This window comes from Coregonus clupeaformis, unplaced genomic scaffold (assembly GCF_020615455.1).
Source record: "Coregonus clupeaformis isolate EN_2021a unplaced genomic scaffold, ASM2061545v1 scaf0103, whole genome shotgun sequence".
In the NCBI taxonomy this organism is placed as follows: domain Eukaryota; kingdom Metazoa; phylum Chordata; class Actinopteri; order Salmoniformes; family Salmonidae; genus Coregonus; species Coregonus clupeaformis.
Window position 1 is genome coordinate 40093 of NW_025533558.1, and position 27358 is coordinate 67450.

General features: G+C 42.7%; 2 protein-coding genes across 2 annotated transcripts in view; both read right to left on the reverse strand.

Moving 5' to 3' along the window:
• The window catches only part of ndufs4 (NADH:ubiquinone oxidoreductase subunit S4), a gene marked incomplete at its 3' end in the record, with an annotated part of 43847 nt that extends 39304 nt beyond the window's left edge, over positions 1 to 4543 (reverse strand). Inside the window, 2 exon segments of the mRNA XM_045213350.1 lie at positions 374 to 452; positions 4402 to 4543. Coding sequence (XP_045069285.1) covers positions 374 to 452; positions 4402 to 4484 — 162 coding nt within the window.
• An 8150-nt stretch (positions 4544 to 12693) lies between these two features.
• Positions 12694 to 24032, reverse strand: LOC121556592 (follistatin-A-like). Its single transcript, XM_041870472.2, has 6 exons — positions 23823 to 24032; positions 22328 to 22519; positions 21655 to 21873; positions 20885 to 21109; positions 16826 to 17056; positions 12694 to 14960 (listed from the first exon to the last, which is right to left on the reverse strand). The coding sequence occupies exons 1-6, from the start codon at positions 23905 to 23907 to the stop codon at positions 14869 to 14871; spliced, it is 1044 nt and encodes a 347-aa protein (XP_041726406.1). The 5' UTR covers positions 23908 to 24032; the 3' UTR covers positions 12694 to 14868.
• Between the last annotated feature and the right edge of the window lie 3326 nt (positions 24033 to 27358).

Below are 27358 nucleotides of genomic sequence, written 5' to 3' on the forward strand. Positions count from 1 at the left end.
TGTTACGTTATACATAATAATATAATAATAATATGCCATTTAGCAGACGCTTTTATCGGGGGGCAACCTTCAGAAAAAGGAGACTGTCAAACAGGCTGTGACATTTCTAATCTGTTTGATGAGATTTTTCATTCATAATAAAACTGAGGCTCTCTTTATCATTCTTCCACAATTATATTTTACAAACAACTGATCTGTTCCATTCATACAGCCGGAACTAGGCTAACACACAACTGATGCCATGAGACGCGGACGGCGTGAGACACACAGAGTTAGGGAAACCGTGAGAGCAGAGTTGGGACGCCGTCACGCGAGTAGTAGAGTCACGTGACCAGACGCACACATTTCCTGCTCCGTGTGGCCTACTACTCACCAGCTTCTCGTCCACGGTGATGAGTTGCGTCTCTTGTCCTGCTTTCTCTGCCAGCCGCCATCCCGTCAGGCTCACCGACCTGCAAAAGGCAAAACCAAGGAAGTTAGAACAGACGGGTCATGGCAAAGAATCAGACACCAGGCACAACGTTACGTAAACAAGTTAGGAACTTCCAGACAATGAACTGTCTTGGAGGACTCAGCAGAGAAGAAGAAGAAGAAAGGAGGGAGGAAGTGAAAGGAGCCGGGACAGACAGGGGGATTCTTTTCCTTCCCCATTAGTTCTGTCTGGTGAGTTTCTGGCAGGCTCCTGCTTGCCTGTTAACCAGACGGACCTGCTGGGTTCAAACGATATTTGACATCTTTTAAACACTTTGAGCATTTGCCCCAGCCCGCCTGGAATGCCAAATGGGCGGGGTTTGGGCTGTTCAAATTATTCAATTGGTTCCTTTGCACCAAACAAGCCCAGCAAAAAGTATTTGAACGATATCAAATACTCTTTGAACCCAGGTCTGCTGATGAGTTGACGACAGACCACACTTTATGTTGGCTCACCGTCCAACTGTCCCCGGCTCACCGCCACCGAGTGCCTGAAGAAGGACTGGGGTGGCTCTGTGTGGAGTAGTGAACGTGCTGGCTTGTCATGAAACAGCCAGGAAGCCTAGCCGGCCAACAAAGTCCTGGTCAAACCATGGCGACTGAGTCAGTGGGGCAAGGACTGAGGAGAGAACAACAACATGGGCTACTGGCTATTAGCTTGTCACGAAACAGCAATGTGCCCAGTGCCCAGCCAGGGACTGGAGCAAGCCAGGGAGGGAGATTGCCCGTCTGTGTTCATCATTTTCATCATTTTACATTTTGCAGACGCTCTTATCCAGAGCGACTTACAGTTAGTGAGTGCATACATTATATTTTTCATACTGGCCCCCCGTGGGAAACGAACCCACAACCCTGGTGTTGCAAACACCATGCTCTTCCAACTGAGCTACATCCCTGCCGGCCATTCCCTCCCCTACCCTGGACGACGCTGGGCCAATTGTGCGCCGCCCCACGGGTCTCCCGGTCACGGCCGGCTACGACAGAGCCTGGATTCGAACCAGGATCTCTAGTGGCACAGCTAGCACTGCGATGCAGTGCCTTAGACCACTGCGCCACTCAGGAGACTAGTCCATGGAAGGTGTTAGTCCATGGAAGGCCAGCCAGCTGATAGCCTGGTTAAATAAGACTACTGAACGCTGCCCTCAGAGGAAACAGGGTCATATTCATTAGTGCCTAGCAAAAACTTTAACGGAAAAATAAAACTATTGTTTCTTATTGGACAAATTCAGGTAGGTCCCTTGGCATTTCAGCCTGTTTGCTTCCTAGTGAATACGACCCAGCTGAAGCGGCAGGGAACGCTCCCAAAGTCTGGGGACAACGTACAGGCTGTAGGCTACAGATGATCAATCAGCCACGGTTGCTCACACTATGGGTTCTTCTGACTGAATATAGAATTTTAAAATGCATGATTGTTTTTCAGGTATGTTTCCATGCCACCCTTTTCTTATGTAGAGTGAAACTGGAAACATTGAGTATGTTTACATGCACAATAATAATTAGACAATCTGTTTATGACAGTAGGCAGATGGAGATCACAGAGGTTATTTTTAATGAGTGCATTTGGCACCTCCCAAGAGTAAAGTTGAGTCAGGTGGTCTGACCTGCTGGTTGACGACCTACACAACCTGGGACTCAACACCACATCAGCCTGGGACAAATGTCACGGCGCTAGCGGAGATTAGTGAGTCTTAACACAATTAAGTTAGCTAGCTAAGGTTTTGCTGAGTTGTTATTAAGTTAAAGGCCATGTTTAACTTTTTTTTTTTACATACAATAATGAGTAGTCCAAATGTGTGCAAATCTGATCTGTCACATTATTTTTTATTTTTTTATCCAACATTGTAAATTGGATATATAATCGCTTATATACAATTCTGGGCTGCACGCGCACAATAAAAATATGAAATGTTGTCCAGGCTTGACATAGAATAAAGTGAATACTTTTGGAACACTGAGCCATCGACTGCCTGGCTGCACCAGATGGCAGTGTGTCAGTTGGTTTCTTTTGACAATGAAGCACCGGACTACAGACTTATCGTTTTGAACCTAGAAGAAGACATATAGATGGGAGTAGGTAAGGAGGAGTCTTAATGTCTAGTTGGTCAGAAAAGTATGGCAAGGAGCCGAGTGAGTGTCTTTGATAACTGCCTAGTTGGTTAGCTAGCTAGCTAAGTGTAAAATGCAGCCAGCTAGCTACCTGCGTTTAGCTAGCTAGCTAGCTAGCTAGCTAGCTAGCTAGATAATGAACTAACTGCAATTATCATAAACCATTATTACCTAGCTAGCTACATTAGCTAAATATCTGGCAGATGTAAAGTAAGCAGGATCGTGAGATGTCAGAAACAACGCATGTTGGCTAGCTAGCTTAAGTTAGCTAGGTCACGCTAGCGATGAATGCCTACAGATGTAACTCGGAGGTGAAGCCTACTTTTTGAATTAAGCAATAGTTGAGGGTTGTCATTTAGTTAGCTAGCTACCTAGGCTAATCCCCCTATTTGAAGCAGTTTGGCTGCAAAATTAGCCCCCGCCTCACAGGCTGCATCTGGCTAAACTAGCTACAGTCAAATAAGGAGCATGTTGTCGTTGATGTCATGATGAAATAAGTCTTGGTAGCAATTGTTAGTGAAATGATACGTGCTGCCTTAATATACAATACCAGTCAAAAGTTTGGACACCTACTCATTCAAGGGTTTTTCTTTATTTTAACTATTTTCTACATTGTAGAATTATAATGAAGACATCAAAACTATGAAATAACACATACGGAATCATGTAGAAACCAAAAGTGTTAAACAAATCAGAATATATTTGAGATTATTCAAAGTAGCCACCCTTTGCCTTGATGACAGCTTTGCACACGCTTGGCATTCTCTCAACCAGCTTCATGGAGGTAGTCACCTGGAATGCATTTCAATTAACACAGTGGCTGGTATACAAAACAGTTAGTTTTAGGCCCTGGAACCTCCCACAATGCAGGTGATGGCTGCAGGATTAAGTTGGTAAAGAGCAACTGCAGAAACTTGCAGTCGACTGCAGTCAAGACCTTTGATCACATTATTTTTGTAAAGTTCGTGCAGTCCACATATTGGCGCAAGTCGGACAATTTCTATCCCCATAATGCAACACTTTGAAAGTTGGTCACTGACTTGACAAAAGTGATGCATTCAAACGCGCCCAATTAAAAGTGAAATTCTTCATAGTTGTTCATTTTCTCCTAATCTAAAAAGGCACAAACTAGATTGGAGCCAATGTCTTAAGTAGTTGAACATGTTATTACTCAGACCTCGTGAAAGTGACAAACTGACACGTTTTCATTTTCGTCAAAAACTACTTTTGTTGCTTTCAGGACAACTGGGAAGTCAGAAAAATAAGAGGTCAAATCATGACTTCTGTGATCTTCAGGTCGGAAAGAAGGAGCTCTTGAAAGAGGCCGGAGTCCCGACTTGGAATTCCGAGTTGGCTGACCGTTCAAAGCGAGTTTTCCCAGTCGGAGCTGGTTTTTGTATTCCCCCCTAGTTGGCTTTAACCCACTGAAGTGATCAGGGATTTCTATTGTTGAAGCAATTTCTGCACATCTTCATACTGTGCTGTCTTCGCTGCTAGCTAGCTAACAAATAATAAGGACACACGTAGCTAGCTAACGTTGACACTAGCAATTAGCTCCTAACTAGCTATAACATACTTAAACTGCCTTTCACAAAACCATACATCCATACTCATTATCACTATAAATATCCCAAGAACACATAATGAAACGTAACTTTTGTGTTGTTGTTTGTGCTAAGCTAAATAGCTAGCTAACTAAAGTAAACCAATGACACAAGCGTAAGCACGCCAACACTGGCCTGTTACGGCGGATAGGAAGTTAGAACCTCGTTCTGCCACAGAAATATGCCTACAGAAATGTAGTAAAATAAAAATCCTCATTACCTGACGGGATTCAGGAATACTTTAGTGGCTGTATTTAGCAGGGAAACACGTCCCAAACCTAGAAGTGACATTGAAGACGCCATGATTCTGTCAACAGCTAATCTGTACGGAGTCCGAGAAGGTACAAAAACAAAAAGCGCTACTACAGGGCTTCTTCTTCTTCTTCTTTAAGTTTTATTGGCGAATCGCAACCAAATGACAGGTGCATACACCGCTACCTACTGTACTGGAGTGTGTGGCCAGTTTATCTATACCACTACATTCTCTTAACTAACCCTGAATTTCCAATAAAATAAAATAATTCCCTTCAAACCTCACTACTCCCATCATCACCCCCACCCAAAATACCACCCACTCCCCAATTCCATCCAACCCCTCTGACCCTGTAAAACAACCTCTCCCTTTCTACGTCATACATTTCACAAAATAATAATAAGTGTTCCTCTACCATACATCCATTACACATTTCCAGTACCATGTTTCCCTATCAATTTTTAAAGAGGAATTCAATCCCGTATGCCCTGATCTCATCCTACACAGCATAACCTCCTCCCTTCTGTTCCCATTATATGACACTATATCCAGTACAGATTTCCTTGTACTATAAAATGTCTGCCCTTACTACTTTCATCTCATTGTCTCTGCCAGCAATCTAACCTATTTTTCAGAACCAATGTTTTAATTTCCCATCTACCCAACTGCACCTGTATATCTACAATATAATTTTTCTCTGCTCTTTTTGCTATTATATATAGTATATCATGTCCATTCACTCCTGTATGAGCCGGAATCCAACAGAACTGAATTTCAATATCATTTTTTTTGTAACCCCCAACAACCGCATCATTATTTCTAACCATAAATCCTCACGTTCTGACTTCCCAGATCTTAAACTTTTCAAAACTGATGCATAGTCCAAACGTATTACTACTCCTCTTGGTTGCGCCTCCTCTATCCATTGCAATCCAACAATTATCGCAACCATTTCTGTTGAATATACAGATAAATCATTAGTCAGTCTCTTGCATAGATTAACATGGAACTCAGGAATAAATACACCTGCCCCTATCTTCCCATTCATGGTTTCCTTTGAACCATCTGTATACACCGCAAGGCACGAATAAAACGGATTACTATTATATTGATCCACTATTGTTCCTACATGATCTTCTTCACAACACTGTTTCTTTTCTTCTATCAGGCTAAGACCAACATGTAGTCTTGTATAAAACCACGGTGGCACATTTCCTATTGCCACAGATGGCCCTTTAACAATATCTCTGAGTCCATATTCATCAAACCCTTTTTTTCCAATCTCTGGGCCAAAAACCCCTCCTTTGATTTCGTTCATATTCCCAACAGTCTTCCAATACTGTCAGTGTAGGATGATCTACCGTACTACCCGTCAGTCGTGCCCAGAATGCCAGGGCTAGCTTAACTCTTACATTTTAGTCATTTTAGCAGACACTCTTATCCCGAGCGACTTACAGTCAGTGAGTGCATACACATTTGTATTTCTTTTTTCATACTGGCCCCCCGTGGGAATCGAACCCACAACCCTGGCGTTGCAAACGCCATGCTCTACCAACTGAGCTACAGGGGACTATAGGGACTACAGGAAATTATTCTAAGGGATAGTGACATTTCCCCAGTATCTACTCGTAAAGCCTCAACCGGTGTAGTTTTAAATGCACCATCGCACATCCTGAGTGCCCTCGCTTGCATCCTATCGAGGCGCAACAGCGATGAAAAAGCTGCAGAACCATATACACCCATAATCTATAGACGATCTCATCAAAGTACGATAAATATTCAGTAAAGACCTGAAGGCCTCTCTCCCCCCCCCCCCAGTCGTGACCAACTATTGTCCTCATAAGATGCAATACTTTTTTATATTTAGTCTCCAGCTTTTCATCAAACCAAAGCCACAAATACTTACATTCTGTTACCCTTTCCATTCATTCTCCATATAATTAAACACTGACATCTTCCTTAATCTTTTTGTTAGCGAACAACAAGATTTACTGTCGATTATAGATAAGTTGAAACCCCATCATAAGGACCATACCTCTACTGTAACAGCATTGTCTCTGTTCCATAAGGAATATTCCTTCCCCTTTTCCAAATGGCAACATCATCTGCATGTAACGCCACCCCTAGTACCCTGACCGATATCGCCAAAGATATCATCAATCATCAACGTGAATAAGATAGGACTAATGGCACTACCCTGTGGAGTTCCGTTTTCCACATCATATTCTCTTGATAACTCCGATCCCACCCTTACCTGGAAGGTTCGGTCAAACAAGAAATCCATAATCCAGATATACATTCTCCCACTATTACCCATTCCATTCCATTTAAGAAGTAGACCTTCCCGCCACATTGTATCATATGCTTTTTCAATTTCAAAATATACTATTGACATCACTTCCTTCATTGCCAAAGCTTTGGTCAGTTTCTAACTTTAACTAATGCATCAAGGGTAGTCCTTCCATTTCTGAATCCACTATGGTATGGATTTAATAATCCCCTATGTTCCAGATAATACATCAATCAACTTTTCCATTAGTTTTTTTTTTTTTTGATGTAAGCGCAATATGTCTATAAGTAGCAGGACAGGATGGATCTTTACCAGGCTTCACAAATGGCAAAACAACAGCACGATTCCATCCTGATGGTAGCACTCCTGTCCTACATATTTAATGTTAAATAAACTTAAAATCTTTCCCAAGACTTCCGTAGGCAGATGTTTAAACATAATGTAGCATAAATTATTATTATTATTATTATAAATCGATCCTCACCTGAAGCAATGCAACCACACCCCTCCAATGCCCTCGTTATTTCAAACATAATGAATTCGGCATCCAGTGATTCTCCAGTATTCACACTTCTTACGGTATACATCTTCATGCATTCTTAGTTGTTCTTCCTTACGTCTTTTACATTCATCACTTAGATTGTCAACTTCATGCACTGCTACAAAAGCTCTTCCTAGAGTGTCTGCTTTTTCTTTGTTTGAAACAGCCATAACGTCTTCCTCAGCTAACACAGGTATCAGGTATCTATCTATACCGTCAGCCATAACGTCTTCCTCAGCTAACACAGGTATCAGGTATCTGTACTGTCTTTCCTTTCCGCATCATCCTCTTTAACATCCCCCCGGTTATTTCCCTTCTTACAGAAGAACAGAATTCCCACCATGCACCTTTCTTTGCGTTCTTAACGACTTTCCTAACCAACGCTCAGTTTTTCTGAAAGACTATCATGCTATCAGATGTCAAAATTATTCTTAAACGTTTTAAAAGCATTATCATGATCGTTGATGGCCTTATTACATACGTCAGTCCACCAAGGAACTATATTTTGTCTACCCTCAAAAGTTACTACCATAACTGTATAACCTTCTACTCCAACTTCTTTGTCTAGAGTGGTCCTTTACAGGTTTACTCTCTACACTCCTCATTGTTTCTCCAGCAGTATTCATCCCTCCATCACCCTCATCCAGCAGTATTCATCCCTCCATCACCCTCATCCAGCAGTATTCATCCCTCCATCACCCTCATCCAGCAGTATTCATCCCTCCATCACCCTCATCCAGCAGTATTCATCCCTCCGCACCCTCATCCAGCAGTATTCATCCCTCCATCACCCTCATCCAGCAGTATTCATCCCTCCATCACCCTCATTGTGATTTCTCTTAGTCCTGTTCCTCCCATTTACAACATGTGTAAATAGCTGATCATCATCACTGGTTTTATCATCAATATCAATTGCCCTAATGCTACCATCTGAACTGTCCGCCATGCCGACCCCAATCACAGTACAGTTGTGCCAAATCCACCAACAAACAAACAAACAAACAAACAAAGATACAGCTTGTTCCCACTTTTCAACCACCACCGACCGACCGACTGCTCCTGGGCTTTGTAGCAGTGGCCGTCTTCTTCTTCTTTAGGATTTGTTTGGCGGATCGCATCCAACTTTTAGCTGCATGTACCGCCACCTACTGTACTGGTGTGTGAGGCCATTCACTGCCTACCTACATTAAATTCTTGATACGGTAATACAATACTGGGAAAAGGGAAAAGGAAAATTGCCCTGCCAACTATTAGCCCTGTCAAATAAAAACACCACCCCATTCCACTATTTAACCCTATCTAATCCTACCCCAGACCAACGGTTTAAGGGGACAGAACACTACCACTCAACACCCCCTGCAACTGTTCTGCAGTAAAGCCCCGCAATCCCAAGTACTTCTCTGCCGCTGCCACCAGAACCTCTATTTTCTTTGACTTCCGATCCATTTCTGCAGAACAATTGACAACCATGGCTATAAATGCAAAAAAAAAAAAGCCCACCTTACTGAAGCACATATTCCTTCCCATCACTCTCTTTTGACCTCTGCCTACTCACAGGAATCCTCTCAGTATCCCTCACCCTGTATCCATCTTCCGCCACCATTCTCTTCACTGCTTCTGCATACAACACTTGCTGTACAGTTCTTCTTCTTCGTCTTCTTCTTCTTCTTCTTCTTCTTCTTCTTCTTCTTCTTCTTCTTTTTCTTTTTCTTCTTCTTCTTCTTCTTCTTCTTCTTCTTCTTCTTCTTCTTCTTCTTCTTCTTCTTCTTCTTCTTCTTCTTCTTCTTCTTCTTCTTCTTCTTCTTCTTCTTCTTCTTCTTCTTCTTCTTCTTCTTCTTCTTCTTCTTCTTCTTCTTCTTCTTCTTCTTCTTCTTCTTCTTCTTCTTCTTCTTCTTCTTCTTCTTCTTCTTCTTCTTCTTACACTTAAAATGTGTATTGGAACTGGACGGGGGTAAAACATTTACAAAAGAAAAGTAAACTCAACACAGGGAACGGAAAATTAGCATGTATCCACACACACTACAAAAATAATTAACAAAAATAATCCTTCAAAAACTCAAATACTCAGCTCAGGCTCCGGGGCCTGGGAACTCTGGGAACACTGGGAACTCTGAGAACTGTTATTTTAAAAGCATGGGAACCGGTTAATAACGTTATTTTACGTTCCAGGCATTTTTTTCTAGTCCTACAAAAAATTGCTACCCGGACGATCTGCATTGACCCTTTTGCACTAACTCTTTTGACTCATAACATATGCTGCTGCTACTGTTAATTATCTATCCTGTTGCCTAATCACTTTACCCATACCTACAGTTGAAGTCGGAAGTTTACATACACCTTAGCCAAATACATTTAAACTCAGTTTTTCACAATTCCTGACATTTAATCCTAGTAGAGATTCGCTGTATTAGGTCAGTTAGGATCACCACTTTGTTTTAAGAATGTGTAATGTCAGAATAATAGTAGAGAGAATGATTTATTTCAGCTTGTATTTCTTTCATCACATTCCCAGTGGGTCAGAAGTTTACATACACTCAATTAGTATTTGGTAGCATTGCCTTTAAATTGTTTAACTTGAGTCAAACGTTTCGGGTAGCCTTCCACAAGCTTCCCACAATAATTTGGGTGAACTTTGGCCCATTCCTCCTGACAGAGCTGGTGTAACTGAGTCAGGTTTGTAGGCCTCCTTGCTCGCACACGCTTTTTCAGTTCTGCCCACACATTTTCTATAGGATTGAGGTCAGGGTTTTGTGATGGCCACTCCAATACCTTGACTTTGTTGTCCTTAAGCCATTTTGCCACAACTTTGGAAATATGCTTGGGGTCATGGTCCATTTGGAAGACCCATTTGCGACCAAGCTTTAACTTCCTGACGTATGTCTTGAGATGTTGCTTCAATATGTCCACATCATTTTCCTTCCTCATGATGCCAATCTATTTTGTGAAGTGCACCAGTCCCTCCTGCAGCAAAGCACCCCCACAGCATGATGCTGCCACCCCCGTGCTTCACGGTTGGGATGGTGTTCTTCGGCTTGCAAGCTGCCCCCTTTTTCCTCCAAACATAACGATGGTCATTATGACCCTCTTTGTGGCACTTGACCATATGACTGGGCAGTAGTCCAGGTGTGACAAAACTAGGGCCTGTGGGTCATGCTCAGGCTATCCTATCCTATCAACAAACCAATAAATCAATCTTGTCATCTGCCTACTTTTAAACTATAACCAGTCACCACCATTACTACTGCAGTCACTACCACTACTATAACTTGTTTCAAAACCATACATACTTTAAAACAAGCTAGCAAGCACACCATATTTTCTTCAGGAAATGTACTTTTCAGTGATCACTGTTAGCCTAAATAGTTTATTCATTAGATGGAACCACAGCTAGCTATCAGTAGGTCTACATACAAACCTATTCTACATAGTTCTTCAACTACCACAAAAATAATTTTAAAGAGCTGTCATCACCAGATGCACCATCGTATTTCTCTCCCCAAATACTAGCCTAAAACTTTCTAATCATTACATCATTATCCAACTAAACTCAAACTTAATTTACACTGAACGTTTTACTAAAGTAAATCGTGAATTTATTTATCTGAAACACACAGCATGAATGATGGAGAGTTTCTTTGCTTTCCTAAGAGTGTTGTCCACGTGACCCTGCCTTTTATACCTTTATATCTCTGTCCTGTCTTTATTCTTTCAGTTTTCACACACAACAACTGGCGGCAGGTAGCTTAGTGGTTAAGAGCGTTGTGCCAGTAACTGAAAGGTTGCTGGTTCTAATCCCCGAGCCGACTAGGTGAAAAGATATTTTGATGTGCCCTTGAGCAAGGCACTTAACCCTAATTGCTCTGGATAAGAGTGTCTGCTAAATTACTGACATTTTTAGACATTTCTGTGATCTAACTGCCCACAATCCAAAGTAATAAGGTTTATATAGTACTCTATCAAAGTAATCAGACCATTTATTTTACTAAATTTTACTTTGACTATATGCAACTGCTTTGCTTTAAATTGTAAAGTAACATTTTTAAAACTTCTTTCATAACCACAAAACTACTTGTGAAGAGTTAAAGCAAGCCTCACTTGTAAAGTGACCATCTAGTTCTTATTATTGTCGCGTTGTTCAGAGGTGAACCTGCAAGTCAGCATTTCATTGTACTGTGTAATACTAATAATAATATGCCATTTAGCAGACGCTTTTATCCAAAGCGACTTACAGTCATGCGTGCATAAATTTTTACGTACACCATGTGTATCCTGTGCATATGACAAATAAACTTGACTTGACTCCTTAACAAAGAGGGAGTCTCAGAGTAGGAGTGCTGATCTGGGATCAGGTCCCTTCCCGATGGACTATAATTGTATTCATTAACTAAAAGGCCAAACTGATCTGAGATCGGCACTTATTAATCGTTGTAAATGTAATGCAAGAAGAAAAAGAAGAAGGAGAAAAGCCACCTCCCAGGACCTCAGGGTTTCCACCCACATATTTCTCTCAACAAAGAATTGCAACCTCTTACACACACACACCATGGTTCTGCTGGCTAGGACCAACCCCATGGTTCTGCTGTTTAGGACCAACCCCATGGTTCTGCTGGCTAGGACCAACCCCATGGTTCTGCTGGGTAGGACCAACCCCATGGTTTTGCTGGCTCGGACCAACCCCATGGTTCTGCTGGCTAGGACCAACCCCATGGTTCTGCTGGCTAGGACCGACCCCATGGTTCTGCTGGCTAGGACCAACCCCATGGTTCTGCTGGCTCGGACCAACCCCATGGTTCTGCTGGCTCGGACCAACCCCATGGTTCTGCTGGCTAGGACCAACCCCATGGTTCTGCTGGCTTGGTCCAACCCCATGGTTCTGCTGGCTAGGACCAACCCCATGGTTCTGCTGGGTAGGACCAACCCCATGGTTCTGCTGGCTAGGACCAACCTCTTACAGACACACCTCCTAATATAATATAAACAAAAAAGCACACCACAAAGTAAGTGTGATCTGGGCCCATGTATCAGAGTAGGTAGGAGTGCTTATCTAGGATCCATCCATACAATCGTATGAATTATGATCTAAAATGATAAATTGATCCTAGATCAGCACTCAAGACACTTTCAAAATACAGATCCATACTAGCTACTGCCTTTCAATAGCATTACCAATAAACAACGGACAATACTCTGTAATCATCTGCTGTTAATCAATACTTCTATGGGACACATTTCATAGGGCTTGTAGTTCATGTAATTTCATAAATGGTCCAAGTTATGGATCAGTGTATACTGCATGACATGGTGTTGAATTCTTTGGTGAAATACTTTTGGGTGTTTTGGTGTCAGTGATTGAAAAATATCTAATACGTTGTATATCAAAGACAGTGAGATTTGAGTCTCCTCAGGGGGTCAGAAAACGACAAACATGTAAGGAAAAAAAAAAAAAGTTTATTGTTTTACTCTTCATATCTGTACAAATATCCGACTTTGTATGTACATATGACATTTACATAACAGAAATACTGAACTATATACTTATAACAGAATTTTGTATTTCTCTTGCGATTTTTGAAAATGAAAATGCATTCTGAAAAGAACAACAGCGTGGCGAGAAAAGCAAAGTGTGATGAGGTTTTGATACAGTGTACATGTGCTGCTGTCTAGCCCCCTAGTCAGGTGAGCTCTGCAAGAGCAATATGGAGCAAAACACTGGCAGCACACAAACACACACATTTTCATGCCACATTTTGACAAAATCAAGTGTTGTCCCAAAAAAAACCCATCTCTGTTCGAACGTGTACAAAATAAAACACTGCTGCTGAGTTTACGTTTGTCTGGGTTAGACAGACATCTCCACCGGGGGAAACACATTGTAGAGGAGTAAACTAATGCTGCGTTCATAACCAAGTGGGAAGGTGGAAATTACCAGTTGTGAAGTCTTAAATACCAGTTGGATGCATTTACATGCTTTGACTCGTCGAGAAAAAAACGATTGGCTAATGACCAACAAGCTGCGTCAACCATAAACTCTAAAAGCATGCTTCTAAACAAAATTAAAGTGTTCAAAAAACATTAATAGATTGCTATTTATATGTTTTGTTGTTGTATTTAACGGATGAAAAAATGCTGTTACTGAAGTCATTTCCTTAGTAGGTGACGTCAGAGGTCAGAATGTGGCAGAAGTAGGAGCTCAGGATGATAGACGAGTTTCCTCACTAGTAATTATCAGTTGGAGGGGCGTTCAAGTGGATTTTTTTCCCCCAGTCGTATGTGGTAAATACCACCTTCCCACTTGGTTATGAACACAGCGTTAGAGGAGTTAGTTGGCACCTTTCAGACTGTTACTATAGCTTGGTTGCCAGGCTGTTTCTGCTCTCTTGCCAACTCCTAATGGAATTGTCATGACAACTAATAACGGAGTAGGCAAAAGCGCATACAGATCTTTTGACCTGGCTGCTATCAGCATGCTGCACCGTGTAAAGCACCTTTACCTTTACAGAACCCTTGAGAGAATCCCTTTGCAGGGTGGTTGTGGTCAATTCCATTTTAAATTCCAGTCAATTCAGGAAATTACACTGAAATTCCAATTCTCTAAAAAATGATTTTCAATTAGGAACATTTGGAATTGGAATTTGGTTTACTTTCTGAATTGACTGGAATTCAATTTGGAATTGACCCCAAACCCATGTCCCTTTGGCGAGTTATAATGATGTGTTAACAAAAAGCAGAAACATTTCTGTACATAAATGATTGACAGATAAGATAGATCCCCCATAAATAAACACACTGTAGGCTAAACATGCATTAACGTGTGAATGATAAACATCTGTGTTAATAAAATATATCTGACAGTGAGAACATAAGCAGGTTAGTACAGCTCAGGGAAGCATGAAACCAATTACAGCTTGCAGAAAGGAGACGGATACTTTACTCAATAAATAACACTGCTTCTCTTTGGAGAAATATATTTCTTCATAATAAAAAATTATAATACAAAATAGAAACAAGTGGTAACACAATAACATGGCACATAGTCATCCTGAACATTGGAAATGTATAAATTATAAAAACACAAAAAACAGTATAAATAAAACATCTAGCAGAACTGAACTATATGTATAAATACGCATACACATATGTAATGTACAGTATGGACAACATGAGCCCTGGCCCTAGGACTGGTCCCTTAGTGCAGACCAGGCAGGCAGCTAGACAGACAGACAGCCTATCCAACCAATAACGAGAGCATGTGGATATGATAGACAGCCTATCCAACCAATAACGAGAGCATGTGGATATGATAGACAGCCTATCCATCCAATAAGGAGGACAGGTGGATATGATAGACAGCCTATCCAACCAATAAGGAGGACAGGTGGATATGATAGACAGCCTATCCATCCAATAAGGAGGACAGGTGGATATGACAGACAGCCTATCCATCCAATAAGGAGGACAGGTGGATATGATAGACAGCCTATCCAACCAATAAGGAGGACAGGTGGATATGATAGACAGCCTATCCATCCAATAAGGAGGACAGGTGGATATGATAGACAGCCTATCCATCCAATAAGGAGGACAGGTGGATATGATAGACAGCCTATCCATCCAATAAGGAGGTCAGGTGGATGTGAACCATGTAGTCCTGATCTTCCTGCTCCTCCTCCTCTTCCTCAGGGTCTTCTGTTATAGCTAGATGGGAGAATATATGATAGCCGTTGTATGAATAAGGAGCACAACAGCAACGCAGCAGAACAATAGTCAGTGAATGTTCTCAAAAGCCCCAGAAAAGCCTGCTGGTGTTGCTACGTTTCAGGGGAGAGAGGGGACTTGGCAGTCTACGATGCACTGAGTTATCCATGCCATACTTATGGGGGGTATGAGGGTGTTCAATGGCTTTCTCTTTTTTTTTTTTTTTTAAGTCTCCTTTTGTCTCAGACACGGTACAGTTGCTGCCATTGGGTGGAGTGTTTCTCTGGGTCACAGCAGTGTGACCCCTATCAAGCGGGAACACGAGCCAGGCCAACCGCACAGCTTTGATTTTGTAAATGTAAAAAAAAAAAAAAAAGCACACAGGCAACAACAAACAGACAGTCCCTCATCAAATCCAAAAGGGATTCGTTTTGTTTTTATATATATATATATATATATTCTGATAGACAACATTTGCTACAATCAGCACACACAGCAGTCAGTACAGATGGACGGATAGAGCACGTACATTTTCTACAAAGCAGAAAGAGACGGAGGAGAGATAAGGGAGCGCTGTTCTGCTACTTCTGCTTCTAGTGTAAACGCTTCTCTCGTGAGGTGATCGTGGCTAACGGTCCCTTCAGAGGAGTTGTGATCCACCTCAATAAGGCACATTGACGTTAAATGTAGTCAGTCACACAATAATATAATCATGTAGTGTAGGTGGAAGATATCCAGATTTATTCATCAGGATGAAAATGAAATGATTTCATCAGACATTCTTTGACATATGGCGACTTGGAATGTAACTTCTATCATCTCCTTGAGGCTATTTTTGTGACAGTTTGACGGCAGGAAGCCCCAGTTTAGTGAGCACTTTACTTAAGGAGGAATGGCTCAAAATACTGGTAGAAACAGGTAGTCTATGTGTTACGGTGTACCTTAAATCTTCTTAGCTAAATTGGCACCAATTTACCATTTTTAAATTTTAGTCATTTAGCAGAAGCTCTTATCCAGAGAGCGACTTACAGTTAGTGAGTGCATACAATTTCATACTGCCCCCGTGGGAAACTAACCCACAACCCTGGCGTTGCAAGCGCCGTGCTCTACCAACTGAGCCGCAATCACCTTATGCACTTATATGAATGTATGCAACGGTTTTCATTCTGATTCACATTACATGTTAGCAGAGCAGTGTATGTTTCATTTTGACTCATATTACATGTTAGCAGAACGGTGTATACCGTTACAGACATAGCGCATTATGATTTGATTGATTACAGCCAAAAAGCAAAAACATAATGCATGATTAACATGAAATTAGCAATGTGACCATGGAATGTAGAAGCTGTAAAGATATTACCATTATGTGTCTGTCTAGATAAAAAATAAATAAAAAACTATGACAATAAAAAAATAAACTGCAAGGTTACAACAGATCACTATGAGATTACGACCACAAGCTAGATGTTAAATACCACGACTGTTCTAACTGCAAAAGTTAGTCTCTTGTTAGTTTTATGAAGTTAGCATCTCGACGACTGCCCAAAAAAATGGTTATCTTTTGAACTGTCCTTACCTGTTGATATATATATATATTTTTTTACTTTTTCGTTTGTTTTTTTCAGATTATTATTATTTTTTGTTTGTTAGAGAAGCCAGCAACACAGACAAAATCATGCAAGTTCTCCCATTCTCAAGTCCTTTCAGATGCGTAAGCTGAGCTGAGCTGTGCCGGGTGGGTGGGCGGGGGGCGGGGGGGGTAGAGTGGGAGTTTGCAGGGGCGGGGGGCTCAAAATGAGACGAGGGAGGGATTGTTGTTGGGAAAGAACATGGAATTGTCTCGCTAGGTGGTGATTACTTACAGTTGCAAGATCCTGAATGCTTAACCTCCAGGAGCGTTCCCAGAGAGCAGGCGGTCTGCTTCATCGCACACTCTGAGGGGTAGTTAGTGTTGTCACTGGCACACACCGCCTCGTCCGTCCGGCTCTCCGGACACGCCTCCTCACAGAGGGAGCAGCGGCCTCGGCTCATCCTACTGTCCCACAGACACTTCTTTCCCGCGCTGCACTGGATGTCCTCGCACGACTTGGCCTCTGGAGCCAGAGGGAGGAGAGGAGAAGAAACAGAGAACATATCAGACTGACGCATCGCTGGTGCTGCTTGGCGTATAACCATGTAACCCTAGTGGGTCGTAGTGAGTCATGTCCTATATTAGGTCATGTGTGGCCAAGTATCATTGTAGAAGGGAGGAAAGACTTTCCCTGGCAAATACCCCGGCTGTGTTGTGGGTGATGTTGCCAACTTCAGGAAACAATAAGATGTCTGTCATGTTCTAAACAGTAATAACTACAAAGTAGTCCCAGCCTTTCATACTGAACTGGACCTCCACAGCTTCAATGGCTCTGCTCTGAGAACCTCCATTTATGTGGAATGTTGGCAGAGTCGACTAAAAACAACTGTTGGCAAAGAGAAGCAGCCTACGGGGTCTAGCCCTTAGAAACAGAATGTATAGAATGAAATAGAATGTATAGAATGAAATAGAATGTATAGAATGAAATAGAATGTATAGAATGAAATAGAACGTATAGAATGAATACCCATGAGTTTACCAGTCAGATTGCCAGGGTTAGAGACTCTAAGCCCCTTCTATAGATTACATTCAGACTGTATTGTCAGTACTGTACAGCAAGGTTTGGAACTATTTTCCAATAATGTCCTTCGGAACAGAACCACTATTTTTTTTCATTCCGTTCCGGTTCGAACAACAACAACAAAACATTAGCTCATTAAATTAGTTCACCATTCAGTACGAATTGAGCAGCTTGCTATAGGGAGCTGGCAAGCTAGTTGTTTACATGCGTGATGGGACGCGAGATGCAACAGACATCGTAAGGGCGGGGAGAGAGCGAGAGAGGATGTAGGAGGAGGCGTGGCTTGAAGGGCTGGCCAGAGGTGGCAGGTTCAATAGTGGTTTGGCAAAATTTGTATGTGTCTTTTCTGGCGCCTGGAGTTTTTCCTGATCTCACGACCTGGTCAGGTAAAACTCTGGGCTATGACAGGGTCCAATATTAACTTGGTGTTGGACATGGTGTGGTTTTTAAATACATTGGGGTCATGCAGAGCCTATAGGTTGGCATGCTTTCTCTCTATGTGTAGCTATTAATAGGCTACATTTGGTTATTATGATGATTATATTAAATAGCTGTTTAATATAATTCAGCTACGTGAATAATTTTAACGTCGTAAAATAGGACCCTGCCCCTTTAAGACAATTGCGTTCCAAAAGAGATATGGACCTGGCTACAGTGAGTTAGCCAAGACTAATGATAAAAAGGTATTTTGTAGCTTTCTTTTAGCAGACTATCAACAATAGCCAGCATATTGCTAGTATGTTCACTATTGAAGGTTTACTTTTGTAAATCACTTTCCCTAAAATAAATAAGCTCAGCGAGTAGATTGATGGGCACTTCGTTTTGTTCAGGACAGCTCGAGTGCGCTTTGTGAACGTAGCTATCAACTTCTGTACTGCTCGAGAAGTTGTGATTCGCCGGAGCGTAGTGGCGCTTGAATGAACAGCCAATCATATTGCTCAAATACAAACAGCACAACTTTTCTGCGTCTAGTCATCAATGGTTGTCAATGATAGACTGCGAAAGAGCAGGTAAATGTGGGAACTGGAACGCAAAAATGTGCTGAGAAGTTACTGGCCTGTTGGGTGCTGCTGCTTTGAAAGTGGTGTGGCAGCGCTGGGGCAAATGATGACTATTCCCATTATCTTATTATGACCTGCATTATCTGAATTAGGCCCACAGAATTATACCTACAGAGGAGAGTATAGGAGGGGGAGGGGCAGGAAGCCTATACCTCGGAGGGGGAGGGGCAGGTAGCCTATACCTCGGAGGGGGAGGGGCAGGTAGCCTATACCTCGGAGGGGGAGGGGCAGGTAGCCTATAACTCGGAGGGGGAGGGGCAGGAAGCCTATACCTCGGAGGGGGAGGGGCAGGTAGCCTATAACTCGGAGGGGGAGGGGCAGGAAGCCTATACTTTGGAGGGGGAGGAGCAGGTAGCCTATACTTTGGAGGGGGAGGGGCAGGAAGCCTATACTTTGGAGGGGGAGGGGCAGGAAGCCTATACTTTGGAGGGGGAGGGGCAGGTAGCCTATACCTCGGAGGGGGAGGGGCAGGTAACCTATACCTCGGAGGGGGAGGGGCAGGAAGCCTACACACACTGGTCAAGATGTTCATCTAGCAGACTGACACTGGAAGAAGTTTCTGAGTGACAGAGTGAGGGCTATGCAGGTGCTTTTTTTTTTTTTGGGGGGACTGGGAAAAAATGGAACGTAGAATACGTTATTAACCGGTTCCCATGCTTTTAAAATAACGGTTCTGTTCTGGAACAGTATAGGTAACTTTCGTACCCGGTTCTATTTCTGTTCCTCAACAAAAAAATATTTTTGAGGCGCCGCAAAATTGGCCCAGCGTCGTCCGGGTTACGGGACGGTTTGGCCTGCCGGGATTTCCTTGTCCCATCGCGCTCTAGCGACTCCTTGTGGCGGACCGGGAGCCTGCAAGCTGACTTTGGTTGCCAGCTGGACGGTGTTTCCTCTGACACTTTGGTGCGGCTGGCTTCCGGGTTAAGCAAGCAGTGTGTCAAGAAGCAGTGTGGCTTGGCAGGGTCGTGTTTCGGAGGACGCATTGGCTCTCGACCTTCGCCTCTCCCGAGTCCGTAGGGGAATTGCAGCGATGGGACAAGACTGTAACTACCAGTTGGATATCACGAAATTGGGGAGAAAAAGGGGTAAAATAAAATGGCGTTCTGTTCCCTGAACCGGTTCCAACCCCTGGTGTACAGTGTGGATTAGGGAGGCATTGAGTGTCTAAGAGGGACTACAGTACGTAGGCCCTAGCCCCAACCTCCAGACACTTGTGGATCTCTTAGGCTGCATTTACACAGGCAGACCAATTCTGATATTTAGCCCAATTTATTGGCAAGAGATCTGATCTGTTTTTGGACAGGCCCACTATGCTGTCTTCTATACTGTTGCTTCAAAAGCTTAGGCCTACTGACTGGTGCATTTCCCCTGTATACTACTCCTATGGATGTTCCCAGGATACATTAGTGACTGATACATTTCCCCTAGTATACTACTCCTATGGATGTTCCCAGGAGATATTACTTACTGATGCATTTCCCCTAGTATACTACTCCTATGGATGTTCCCAGGAGATATTACTTACTGATGCATTTCCCCTGGTATGCTACTCCTATGGATGTTCCCAGGAGATATTACTGACTGGTGCATTTCCCCTAGTATACTACTCCTATGGATGTTCCCAGGAGATATTACTTACTGATGCATTTCCCCTAGTATGCTACTCCTATGGATGTTCCCAGGAGATATTACTTACTGATGCATTTCCCCTGGTATGCTACTCCTATGGATGTTCCCAGGAGATATTACTGACTGGTGCATTTCCCCTAGTATACTACTCCTATGGATGTTCCCAGGAGATATTACTTACTGATGCATTTCCCCTAGTATACTACTCCTATGGATGTTCCCAGGAGATATTACTTACTGATGCATTTCCCCTGGTATGCTACTCCTATGGATGTTCCCAGGAGATATTACTTACTGATGCATTTCCCCTGGTATGCTACTCCTATGGATGTTCCCAGGAGATATTACTTACTGATGCATTTCCCCTAGTATACTACTCCTATGGATGTTCCCAGGAGATATTACTTACTGATGCATTTCCCCTAGTATGCTACTCCTATGGATGTTCCCAGGAGATATTACTTACTGATGCATTTCCCCTAGTATACTACTCCTATGGATGTTCCCAGGAGATATTACTTACTGATGCATTTCCCCTGGTATGCTACTCCTATGGATGTTCCCAGGAGATATTACTTACTGATGCATTTCCCCTGGTATGCTACTCCTATGGATGTTCCCAGGAGACATGTCGCCCTCCTCAGATGGCACGCGCTGGCGTAGATGATCCCGTCGTTGCCACACAGGAACTGCTCCGGTGACGTCTGTTCAGGGCAGATCCGATTACAGGTCACACAGTATGCGTTATTCGTCTGGTCCACGACGCACGTGGAGCTTCCCGGGCACAAGACGTCACGGCAGGTCTCTGTCAAAACCAAAGGGAGTGGTTAATATCTGTAGAGGAAGAAGCCAATCACATGTATACTCAGATGGCCGTTCATTAAACACCTGTGAATCGACCAATACTCACTGTGATCAAATAAAATGCAATCAGACTGAAACCCATTGGCAGCCTTTAGACAGGCAGCCCAATTCTGATCTTAGTTTCACTAATTGGTCTTTTGACCAATCAGATCCGATGACAGGGCGGCAGATAGCTTAGTGGTTAAGAGCGTTGTGCCAGTAACCGAAAGGTCGCTGGTTCTAATCCCCGAGCCGACTTGGTGAAAAATCTGTCGATGTGCCCTTGAGCAAAGCACTTAACCCTAATTGCTCCTGTAAGTCCCTCTGCATAAGAGGGTCTGCTAAATAACTAAAATGTAAAAGATCTGATGTGATTGGTCAAAAGACCAATTATATTGGAAAAATATATAAAAAGAATTGGTCTGCCTGTGAGTGCAGCCATTGATGATTGGATATGAATAAGTAGCTTATGTTCTTTTTTATGCATCGGCCTGCCGGTTTACTTACTCTTGCATTTGCCCTGGTACTGCACTTCCAGGTCCAGATGGACTTTACATTTGGACTTGAGCAACGCGCACTCGTCTTTGTATGTCTTTCCATCCGACCCGCAGACAGGTCCTTTCCAAGTCACGTTGGAGCAGTCTGGCGCGCAGACGCAGCGCGGCTTGCTTCTCCTGTTCATCTTGCACCTCTTTCCGTGTCCACAGTCCACGTTGTCGCACGTTTCTGGAGTGGAAGAGATGTCGAGTTTATTAAATGATGTGAAATACAATTATGGAGAGCAGACAATGTTTAGACGCAACGAGGTCAATGACTTAATGTGTCGTCAAATTAGTCTAATTGAGTTCCCACTTAAATATAAACAAAGTTGCACATAGTCTTATAGTCACAACTGCTGCTACCAGACTCCTATTATGATTGCTAAATACACCAACATTTAAACAATTGCCCCCCAACCGTGTAAACATTGGACTATAGATTGTGCCTTCCTGTATTACACTGATGTTAAAATGTCTATTCTATTCTACTGAGCCATTTACTTTATTTTCGTATTCTTATCTTTTATTATTTCTTATTGTTGTTGCAAATATCGAGAAGGAACCTGCAAGAAAGCATTTGGTTGGACGGTGTATACTGTATACCATGTGTATCTCATTCATACGACTAATAAAAGTTGAACCTTTGCAGGGTATGCAGTTGGGGGCTCCGCCGTTGAAGATCATCCACCGGAACAAGGTGCTGTTGGGTACGTCCTCCTCGGTCCAAGACGTCCCCAGCCTCCCGCTTCTGCAGCACTCCTCCCGGCTCATCCCCGGCATGTAGAGCACCTGACACCTCCCGTTCTTCCCCTGCTGTAACCAGCAGTTACCAGCTGGAAACAAACATAAAACGGCCCAGTCGTATTAAAGTCTGAAGCCAAGGCGCTGAGTGACCTGACCCAGACACAACACGTTCACCCCCCCCCCCCTTCCCCCCCTCTCTCTCCCCCTCCCTCCCTTCCTCCCTCCCTCCCTCCCCCGCGTTTTTTGGTCAGGTTTTTCCATCGTAATGACAATCTTTTAACACTTGGTTATCCCGTAACAAATGTTCAATACTGACAGCCGGTATGATAGAATCGTAAACAAAATACTGAGTTCTCCATGTTCAAAGCGCAGACAGTGGAGCAAATCTAGTTATATTGCCTATCCATTCGGTGTCGGGTTATAACAGTCCAGAACAACTGTAGCCTATTCTTGACATATCGCCGCTCGAACTATACGCATGAACTTTTTAAGCATGGTTGTGTAAACTTTGTTCGAAATATATTTGAGCGAGCGCATCCGTGGACGCAGATCACACCGAGACCTGTCATAGCGTCATTTTACGAATAGCAACCAAAACAAGACTTTGCCCAGACACATATGGACACTAACTAATACGAGTACTTTTGAACTTTTTTTTAGGGTGCACTTAAAAGGTTTACATTGTTTACGTTAATTTCAGCGGCAGAAAATGAAGGGACATTTTCTGTCATATGAAGTAACTTATGAGCATCATATTATCGGCAACTGTATTCAATCGTTATCAATGAAACAATGATAAAGATAATTCCGATCTCCATATGGCAAATAGATTGGAAATGGGTTGGTTTCAAAGCACAGAAATTACACATTCTATGGGTCAAATAAAATGCGCTCACAAATTTCAAGCACTTTTCTCTGCCATGCGCCGTCTCCAACTATCTCAGTTTGAGTTTGAGTATATACAGCCACACCACACTGCTACGTCCCATCATAGTGACCGTATGGGACTAGTGATATGGTATGGCAATCCGTAAAACTAACAAATATTCCAAGTATTACAGACTTGGTGAGCAAGTGGGATAAAATCCATCAAAAAAAAAAAAATCATTCCATGTGCCTCGATCGTGTGGGCTAGAAAACTTGCAATAACATCTCTTTGAAACGACCCTAATTGGCACCTGTTTTGTAGACAGTTAATTCCACACGCTCTCTCTGATAGTGAGCAACTTCAAACCGAAGGGAAAGAATGTAGAACTCTCTTTGAAACGTTTGCAACACTGGAACACCGTTACAATTCACATCAATAAGCAGACAGAATAGGCTACACTTGCAGTCAAAGTTTTTTTGAGGTGGGGGGGGATTTAAAAGATATAAAATATAATAATAATATACCTTGTACTTTTTGATCTTCCATGAAATGACAGAGCCATATCAATAATAGAACCATCCCCGGGTGGAGCTGGAGTTTCGGTAGCATCCTGAGCACGTTGCTGGAGACAAAGTGAAGAAGTGAGCAAGGTATTTGGAATTGACACTAGCAGCTAGCGGACAGAGTAATCTGTTTAAGGTGGCAGTGAGTGTTGAATGAATGTCAGTCTGAGAATGCAGCCTCTCTTTTTAAATCTATAAGGGGTCTCGGGTCGTCTATCTGTGGTGGGCGGTCTTCTGGTCCGTGGGGGTGGGGAGAGGGATTCCCCCAAAAAAACTTATTTCAATCCTAATCAGGTGACATCTTTAGTAGCAATTTTCTCTATCTGACCACAATAGTTTGGTAAAAGTACACTTGATGGCAGATGACTTGCTTATTGCTGTGTCCTAAGTAAAAAAATAAATAATAATAATAATAATAATAGAGGACTAACAAGACATAGAGCAAGAATAAGGGGACTACCAGTACCAGCATCTACCAGCTGTTAATGTCCATGACCTGGTTTATTTCAGTGTGACCTCAATCAATTAAAAACATTCAATTCATTGCTGCTTTGATGACAAAATAAACGTATAGGCTACTACTATAGGCAAGCATAAACTATTATCTAATAGCCTACTAAAACTATCACGACTAACACCAATAGGTATAATTACAATAGCAATAACACCTACAGTAATTATAATGTTAAACAAGCCATATGTGTAGCCTATCAACAAGCCGCAAATTCCCCGACTTCAAATGACTTGGTTATAAAGGATTTTTTTTTTTTTTTCTTCCGACAACTGCAGATGAAGGCGTTAAATCTTTTAATAAGACTGGTCTATTGGAATGACCAGTCATAATAGACTTTGGAGTACATGCATGGAGGGGATGCTAATATTAGAAGAGACAGTTGTTTGGGTTTCTCTGTCAGGTCAAGCTGATAAATATAACTAACCCCGTTTCCGAATAGTCTTAAGTGTGAAGGAAGAGTATTACATTAAATACTATCTATGTAGGCTTAGACGAAGGCTGGAACATCAGCCATCCCCCCATGGAACACGGAAAGTGCTGTACTGAGGTCCGCGGGCGACCTCTTCTGCAGACTGTCGGTTATACAACTGGCTTGGCAAGACAAGTGCAACGAGGGGGTGTTTGTGGTGACACTAACGATGTATTATGTAACTACTCTATGTTGTAGGCTTAAGTCTTTTTTTTTTCTTCCCGAAAACCACCGACAAAAACAACGCAATAATGTACCCCAACCCCTGTTGAAATATAGCCTATTCTCCCTCGTCTCCAAACACACGCCAAACCTTCACATGGGATGCCGACTATTAGGACTGTGAGGCAAAACACTAATCTACAGATGAAATTAAACACATTTAAACTAATAAAAATGTCAAATAAATAATTAGAAAAACGTGACTAGTTCACTCAGGGACAATAATATGTTTCATCAGTATGCATCATTACACACACGGTTTAAAATGTATTCATTCCGTCATTTGATTACATCTGTGGTATTTACATTATTGGAATACTTGACATTGACTCATCGAAATGCATTTTTCAGCAATCATATTTACTGTGCCTATACAGTAAGCGTAAATATTTGGATTCATGTAGGCCTACATTTAAGGTATCCAATAACATATCCCACTGGGGAAAAATTGGGCAAATCACCGTTGTTTCCATGTCATTTCAACCAAAAAAGTTAGTGTGATGACGTGAAATCAACGTCGAAACCTGATTGGATTTGGAAAAAGTAATCAATGTAGGGCCATTGTCTTTTTTTCACCCAACTTTTAACCTTAAGCTGGTGAAGAAATCAGAATTGCATTGATTTACCAAAACAACAGAATCAACTGTTGAGATAAGGTAGGCTACAAGACAAGGGTTGGAGTTAAACTACATCCAGATATCCTTTTCGCAACACAAATCAGCTACTTTTGGCTAATGTGCTTTTGACAACACAAACTAATTTTCACAATAAATATTTTAATATATTTATTCCGGGTTCACTAAACTATTTCAGACACACTTTGGGGAAGCATAAAAAGAGGAAGCATCTTTCCTCAAATGTTGCACACAGTGAGTTTTGCGTAATGGGGATGGTTCGACTATCCAGCAGCAAGGTATGGTGTGGTGTCGTTTCGTTAGACGTTGCCTATAACTATGACGTTCCCAATACGATGCTGCCATCTGGTGTTAAAACGGCGTCCCACACCTCGAGCACTGAAGTCCGTTTTAGCCAATCCTACAGACGAGTCACCTCTAAACTGTGCTCGCATTGAATGAATTTCTGATTATATTTTTTGAGCATTTTTTGTTGTTGTTGGTAATTATACTAAAGGTGCATTCTCAACTGTGAGCTGATTTGGGTTATAATTTGAGCAGCCACACAAACTGACCCAAATAGCCAGCAGGATATGATTGTACAGAAGCCTCAAAATGAGATCTCTTTCATGTCTAATTTGAAGAGAACAAATGAAAAAAATTAAACATATTTGAAGAAATGTTACAAACATTTCCCCTGTGGAATAAATTATATGACTTATTCTGTTCGGAAATGGTTCATTGTCCCCATGGGTTAATAAAATAACCCCCCATTGCATTTACTCCAATTCAGTACATGACAGCTAAACTGCTGCTGTACGATCCCAGAGAGCACATATCAGACAAAACTAATCAAAACATTCTCTCAACTGGCTGTCAGCAGTTTAGTCCAGGACTATAGGCCTAATCCACATCTCTAGTGTCTCATTGTGATAAACAATATGATGAATGTCATTTCCTTTTGTGTGATATGGACAAGGACAAGCTGTCCCCTGTGTCCTCTGTCCTCTCTGTTCGTCTGTCTGTCCATCTCATGGCCTTTTCACCTGAGGTGCCTGACTGGTTCGTCTCATGGCCTGTTCTCCTGAGGGGCCTGGCTGGTTCGTCTCATGGCCTGTTCTCCTGAGGGGCCTGGCTGGTTCGTCTCATGGCCTGTTCTCCTGAGGGGCCTGGCTGGTTCGTCTCATGGCCTGTTCTCCTGAGGGGCCTGGCTGGTTCGTCTCATGGCCTGTTCTCCCGAGGGGCCTGGCTGGTCCGTCTCATGGCCTGTTCTCCTGAGGGGCCTGGCTGGTTCGTCTCATGGCCTGTTCTCCTGAGGGGCCTGGCTGGTTCGTCTCATGGCCTGTTCTCCTGAGGGGCCTGGCTGGTTCGTCTCATGGCCTGTTCTCCTGAGGGGCCTGGCTGGTCCGTCTCATGGCCTGTTCTCCTGAGGGGCCTGACTGGTTCGTCTCATGGTCTGTTCTCCTTTGGTGCCTGGCTGGTTCGTCTCATGGCCTGTTCTCCCGAGGGGCCTGACTGGTTCGTCTCATGGTCTGTTCTCCTTTGGTGCCTGGCTGGTCCGTCTCATGGCCTGTTCTCCTGAGGGGCCTGGCTGGTTCGTCTCATGGCCTGTTCTCCTGAGGGGCCTGGCTGGTTCGTCTCATGGCCTGTTCTCCCGAGGGGCCTTGCAACCTCAATA